Source organism: Mandrillus leucophaeus, unplaced genomic scaffold, assembly GCF_000951045.1.
Source record: "Mandrillus leucophaeus isolate KB7577 unplaced genomic scaffold, Mleu.le_1.0 Scaffold185, whole genome shotgun sequence".
Classification (NCBI taxonomy): domain Eukaryota; kingdom Metazoa; phylum Chordata; class Mammalia; order Primates; family Cercopithecidae; genus Mandrillus; species Mandrillus leucophaeus.
In genome coordinates this window covers 1,757,763-1,765,227 of record NW_012101865.1, presented here as the reverse complement: position 1 = coordinate 1,765,227, position 7,465 = coordinate 1,757,763, and the positions used below count along the sequence as shown (strand labels likewise).

General features: G+C 37.9%; 1 protein-coding gene across 2 annotated transcripts in view; it reads right to left on the bottom strand.

Annotated features, from left to right (window-relative positions):
- Window positions 1-7,465, bottom strand: part of CLIC4 (chloride intracellular channel 4) — a 120,694-nt gene that overhangs the window by 35,678 nt on the left and 77,551 nt on the right. For both annotated transcript variants that reach the window (XM_011977876.1, XM_011977877.1), the window contains exon 2: window positions 6,990-7,099. In XM_011977876.1, coding sequence (XP_011833266.1) covers window positions 6,990-7,099 — 110 coding nt within the window. The remainder of the gene's footprint in view (window positions 1-6,989; window positions 7,100-7,465) is intronic.

The following is a 7,465-nucleotide window of genomic DNA, read 5'->3' as shown; positions in this document are numbered from 1 at the left end:
GGAGGCGGAGCTTGCAGTGAGCTGAGATCCGGCCACTGCACTCTGGCCTGGGCTACAGAGCGAGACTCCGTCTCAAAAAAAAAACCCAAAGAGGGTAGAGGTCGGGTAGGGTACGTGGGATAAAATAAATAACACCTATTACTTCTATAATTAATTATGAAAGTTTTTAAGCTCTCTAAACAAAAAGATTCTTAATTTTTTAAATTTTTATTCAACTTTTTTTTAGAGATAGGGGTCTCCCTCTCTTGCTGTGTTGCCCAGGCTGTCCTCAAACTCCTGGGCTCAAGTGATCCTCAGCTGCGAGTAGCTGGGACTAGAAAGCACGCCACTGCACCCGGCTCCCAAATAAAAATATTTATTGGGAGAGGGAGAAAGTTAGCATATCAGAGAAAGAAGAACCAAGGTTGAATAAAAAGGACTGGCTTGAAGTCCCAAATAGAAAAGCTCTGCCATTTACCAGCTTCTTGACTAAGTAAATTACAACCTCTTTGGGTCTGAATTTCCTCTTTTATAAGATCTGCTTTGTCTGTAAAGATTAAATCAGGCAGGTGAAAGTGAACTAAAAGTATGCAAATGAAAGTCATTACCACTTTTAGTATCACATTAACAAAGTATTATGCAGGAAATAAGATTGGCAGTTTTAATTTTAATAGAGCTGATGGTTCATAAATGGTTACCTAGCATTAACTGATTGGTAATAAACAAAGTCTGATTAATTTAGAGTTGTATATATAACCAAGGAAAGTTTAAAAGGGCATATGATTACCAATTTTCCATTAATATTTGTGAATAGTGAATAGTCTATCTTGTTTCAGTTGAAAGGATATATATATATATATATACACACACACACGTATTTTTTTTTTTAATAAAGCGATAAAACTATTTTCTAGGATTCACTGTTGAGGTGGCAGACAACCATGGCAGGTCCTGATTCCAAGTGAAAAATTTGAGAAGAAACTTTAGTGCCTCCAAACGTGTTAGTAGACTTCAAATAAATGGACAAGTTCTAAATAGTAATCTGATTCACTCACAAGCTATATATGAACCAAACAGAATCTAAGATTCTTCAACCTGCAGTTCTCACCTGGCACTCTCAGGCCTCAGGTGTTCTGTTTGACCCACAAAGGCTCATTTTACAGATGTTTCATAGAAACGTAACACTGTAAGAATTGCAGTTTGAGATAAATGAAACTGAGCCGATAGGTAATGGCTAAAAATTTCAAGACATCTTTGATTTACTTCCAAAAAGGCCTTCAGTAAATATTCAACACTTGATTAAAACTCATTCAAATATTTCCCTTACGTGACATCAAGAGCAAAGTGCACAGAACTCATGCCTTGCAACAGGGTGCAAATATTCTCCGGTGTTTTGGGGTTTATTACTTTTACCCTCATCATGGTAGTCTTTCAGATGAAATAAATTATTCTGTTGTTTCCCATTTTCTTTCTAGATGAAGAAAAGGAAATAAAAACAAAAACCAAAAGGAAAAGAAAGGAATGAAAAGGAGGAATCCTATAGGAGCTAATGTTTTCAGAGACTTAAGTGGCTTAATTTCTATTAAAATATAATTCAGTACACTTGCAACAGTTGGAGGAAGCTGGGCTGGTGACTTAGTTCCAGCTGCTTGGTATGAAATGAGTGCAGCATAGATATAGGACACTAGAGCTGGCTCTTGAAGATGACCTATCTGCAACAAGTTGACTTGCCCAGTGAAGAAAAAAGTACTAGATATGTAGGTCTTATCTTTTAAATTGAGCTCCTTTTTTCTCCAGAAAGAGAACAACAAAAAAATTGAGTTTCTTTTTGAAGGTGCTGATTTTCAAGGCATAAAATTAATTCACACATACCAAAGAGACTACTGGACACTATATAAACATACAACAATAACAAAAAATCTCACAGAAGTTAACACCATCGAATCAGAATTATTTATTTCAGAACGCTTTACTACTATTAATTATTCTTTATACTACATTTGCTATATTCTGGTTTCACTGACAAGTCACTAATTGAACGAATTAATCATGGACTCAACAAAACAAACACACCAAGACTCTTTGTCACTAAGAATTTGTCTTTGTCCCAGTTCAACCAGTTAAAGAATTTTACTGATTTGGATTATTGTTAATTTGTCTACTTTTAATGTCAATATGTGGAGGAATACTTAAAAAAAAAAAGCACCCATGAAAAGATTTCAAATACAGATTTCACAATTTCTTTGTTTTTGTTTTTGAGATGGAGTCGCACTCTGTTGCCCAGGCTAGAGTGCAGTGGCGTGATTTCAGTTCACTGCAGCCTCTGCCTCCGGGATTCAAGCAATTCTCCTGCGTCAGCCTCCCGAGTAGCTGGGACTACAGGCACTCACCACCATGCCCGGCTGATTTTCGTATTTTTAGTAGAGACAGGATTTCACCACATTGGCCATGCTGGTCTTGAACTCCTGATCTCAAGTGATCGCCTGCCCTGGCCTCTCAAAGTGCTGGGATTACAAGAGTGAGCCACTTTGCCCAGCCCAAATATAGATTCTATAATTTTTAACATCTTAATAACAGTTTAGGAGTAAAGTATACTGATAACAGGTTTAGAAAAACATTCACTAATAACTCTATTAATTCAGCTCTTAGCAGCCTCAACAGGATGTATCATCTTTGAAATCGCCTTGAAAAAGAACATAAAGACATAGCAACAAAGTACTCCCTCTCTATGTGTCTATGTCTCCCTTGTCTCTCAATCACACACACACACATATCCCCACTCACCCACCCACATACACACACCCCCTCAACCCACACACATTCACACACACACACTCCCACTCACACACCCCACCACCCACACACACACCCACCACCCACCTACCCACACACACACAGACACACATACACACTCTCCACAAACACACACACCCCCCACCCACACACATTCACACACACATACACACACACACACACAGGGTACACATGTGATTCTGAATGCAGTCATAAAGCACAATTATCTTGAATTGGACTGTTTTAACAAGTGCCTCATGTAGCTCAAGTCAATTTTACAAAGGGGAAAAAGGGAGTCTGACTTTCCTGTCTGGCCAGCAGCAGGAAATAGATGATCTCTCTGAAAGACAGGCCTGTTTCATTCCATTTAGTCTCTTGGCATGTGTCATTCATGCTGCTGCTACTGAAGATCATGGAAACTGAACTGATTTCTCAAGTTACTGAAGACTGTTTTCAGAAAGGTGGAACCACAGAGACATGACCATGAAAATGAAACTATCTGTAAGAGTCCATTTGGGAATCAGATTTTCTTCTGAGTTTCTAACTGCCTTTTAAGATATGCAGAACTATCAGTTTCATAGTTCCATTGTAACGTTTTAAACTATTACAAAAGTGAAGTTTTTTTCCCTTCCTTTTTCCTGAATTTAAACATAAGGTGACTGACTCCAAGGAAGACGAGGCAGCTTGCCCAAGGTCCCAGTGAAATCAGTGATAGAGCTCTCTCATACGCAGCCAGGTCTCACTCCTGAAATTTTCTATACTATGCCATGGTTGTTTCTCAACTGATGACATGCCAGAACATCCTTAACTCTGCCCTCAATTTTAATATTTTCACTTATATTATCTGAAGCTTTTGTTCAAATCGTTTATGTAAATCGAAATTCTTTGTGAAGCCTGGGCACTTTTTTTATCTAAACGTTCTTTAAATTGCAATATGAACAGAAAATTAGGTTTGGAAATGACTCCCACCAAAGCACTAAGGCTGCTCTGACAGGCAAGTAATGGGAGATTGTTCAAAGCCTCACAAGGGACACATGAATACTACCAGCATAGCCATTAATGCCAACTGAGATTCAAAGAGAACATGTCATACAGTGCCAGAACTAGAAACGGGCTTGTTCTTATGGATGAAATGTCATGTAACAATCATTTTTTTCAATTCATAGAGTAAGCTGCTAAGTAACTCTCAGAGGAGTTCTATTGTTCTCCGCTGGTTTGTTCTGGAGTCAGTACTTCTCACCAAGATATTAGGCAATTACCAGGAAAAGCCGGAAAATAAGCACTATAGGCATTTTCTCCCCCACAAATTTCTAAAAAGACTCACATTTAATGTTTTAAGATTAAGAATATGTTATGAAAAGTACTACAGGGATGCTTTATTCCTCTGTGATAGCTTTCATATATACTGGTGCGTTTTTGTTTTTGTTTTTGTTTGAACCAATGTTCACTTTCTTGAGGTACCTTCTCTTTAAACTTTTGTTTACGACTATAAGTGTGTAAACCCATAGAAAAGATCTGGACGAGGCCAAGCACAATGGCTAAAATCTGTAATCCCAGCACTTTGGGAGGCCAAGGTCAGAGGACTGCTTGAGCCCAGGAGTTCAAGACCAGCCTGGGTAACAAAGGGAGACCCTGTCTCTTAAAAATAAAAAATTAGCCAGCTATGGTAGTAAATGCCTGTAGTCCTAGCTATGTGGGAGGCTGAGGCTGGAGGATTACTTGAGCCCAGGAGCTCAAGGCTACAAAGTAAGCCGTGATCGTGCCATTGCACTCCAGCCTCGGTGACAGAGGCAGACCCTGTCTCAAAAAAAAAAAAAAAAAAAGAAAAGAAAAAAGGAAAAGATTTGGAAGAATAAAGACCAAACCTAAAATAAATTATCTCTCTGAAGGCGAAGTTGATGACTAGGGGGTAGGGATGGTAAAGACTCATTATCATGTACTACTTGTATAGTTTTAGTTGCCCTAAGAAGCATTTTTTAGATTTACTGGAGACCTATGATTGCTAAAGAAGACCAAAAAATATATGCTTCAATTTCAAGTGCTCTCTACTGTTGATTTTACATAAAGTCCTAGGTAATAAACATATATCTTCTTTGATATTTTCTAATTATGAGGCCCTGAATGCCTACCTCCCATGCGCCACTTTTTATATATAAACACTTAACATATACACTTAAACATATACACTTACACATATTTCCACATATACACGTAAACATATATATACAAATCTGCAAATATCAATCAACCTATAGGAATAATGCCTTTAAAAAGTCTGCAAATGAAAAGTAACAGACAACTCTGAAATAGCTATAATGGGTTTACTTCCTTTTCTGACGCAGATTCCCATCGTTTATGGCGCTATTACTGGTATGTATCACAATTAAAGCACTGTATTAAACTATTCAATGAAGGCTTTTTCAAAGCATGGCAGTCAACTCACTTGCTCCAAGCCAAAAATGGAATAGGAGAAATTCATGTATTTTAGGACACAGTAAGGGTGTGTGCCTGGTGGCACAGTCTGTTTTTAGGAGTTATATTGGGAAACTGAAACTTCCTTTGTGTATACATGTATAAAAAAACAGTAATAGAAGGGTAACTACATGACTTATTTCATTCTTACAACATCTCTGTCCAACATGAATAAGGTAATGTCTTCCCAAGAGCTTGTAGTTTTAACTCACTATTCCCAAAGTCTTATTTCTACATTTGTATACATAACTAAAGGGGTTCCTAGATGACTTTATGGTTTATTTTCAATAAATTTTAAAGTCTGTAAAATTTCAAATATATGCACTAGCAGTAAGTAAAAATATATTTTAAGGGAATGACAGGAATCTGAGTACGCTAACCCAGAACTGGGAATGGAATTATAGCTATCGGGTAACTATCAGCATATGACGCTCAGAAGGGTGACATACATGAATTCTGCCACTTTATCAAGTGATAGGCTGTCAATATTTTTTTCTGGACACTGTTCATGACTTGATATATAATACGGTTTAAATTTGTGTCCTTGCCCAAATCTCATATCAAATTGTAATCTTCAATGTTGGAAGAGGGGCCTTCTGGGAGGTGACTGGATCACAAGGGCAGACTTCCCTTGCTGTTCCTGTGACAGTGAGTGAGTTCTCATAAGATCTGGTTGTTTAAAAATGTGTAACTCCTCCCCCTTCTCTCTTCTTCCTTCTCTGGTCATGAAAGACGTGTCTGCTTCCCCTTTGCCTTCTGTCATAATTGTAAGTCTCCTGAGGTCTGCCCAGCCATGTTTCCTGTACAACCTGCAGAACTGTGAGTCAATTAAACCTCTTTTCTTTATGATTTACCCAGTCTCGGGTAGTTCTTTATAGCAATGTGAGAACAGATTAATAGTTTTAAAAACAAGTATAATAGCAAATCATGTTGCGACACTTGCATCAAGAGGAATCCACTGCCAAACCCTAGATTTTCCCATTAATACAACTATTCTTAACTCTTGATTTAAATCTTTTGGGGAAGGGGATGTATCAATGTTCTTCACCTCAGACCTGTTTGCTAAAGGTTAGAATACACATTCCTGAATAAAACAGAGCTTTCTATTCATCATGGCTCTTCTCAGCCCTCTCCACTATGGAAAATAAGCCATAAAGTCATCCAGGAGAGAAAGCTGCAAACAACTCTTCACTTAGCAAGAACAGACATGGGGCCACAGATAATTGCTCTTATTTTACAATACATTTAAACAAATATGATTAAAATCATGCTATAGAAAATTATTGCTATTCCCTGAAAAGTAAATTAAATGAAATTGACAACAATGGTATTCAACCTCCTAAAAATCCTTGTCTTTAAAGATCCAGATTATATAGGTCACACGTTTAACACATTTGGGGCCAAGATGATGTCTGCTTAGAAAGTTCTTCATGACTCCATGTTTACACTGGAAAAAAGAAGTCAAGGATTTCACTGTATCCACACTAACACTTGGCTCCTGGTGCTGCTCATGAAATTTAAGGTAAACATACAAAAGTTCCTAAAAAAGACTGAGTACCACATGCAGTATACTGACAGCGTGACTTGTCCAAAATAGTTATATACAAGTTAAGTTTGTCCAAAAACCAGCAGAACTTTAATACAATATATTTCCTTTAGAGAATGCATGCCATCAAGGTGAAAATAGGATCAAACCGAAAAGACAGTTCAGCTTAAGTTGACTGCAAACCGTGACCATGTCTTACCTTTTCAGGTCAACAGTCGTCACACTAAATACAACTCCTTTGAGCCAAAGAATCATGAAGAGCCTCTGGGAAAAGGGGCAGTTCCCTATGCTTTCACCATCACTGCCAGCCTGGAAAACAGAATTAAACATTAAAAAACAAGGTCAAAGTGATGATACTCAACATGACATGACTTTTTCTGAATTTTAATCAAAAGTACAAGAAGCCAGGAAAAGTTACATTGTGGAAGGAAGAGCAGAAATTTGGGTCTTTATTATTTTGTCTTTTCATTAGCCATTTTTTTGTCTTTTTTTGAGACAGGGTCTCCTTCTGTCACCCGGCTGGAGTGCAGTGGTGCGATCTCAGCTCACTGCAACCTTAACCTCCCAGGCTCAAGCAATCCTCCCATCTTAGCCTCTCAAGTAGCTGGGGCTACAGGCACGTACCACCATCCTGGCTAATTTTTAATATTTTTAGTAGAGACAGGGTTTCACCAC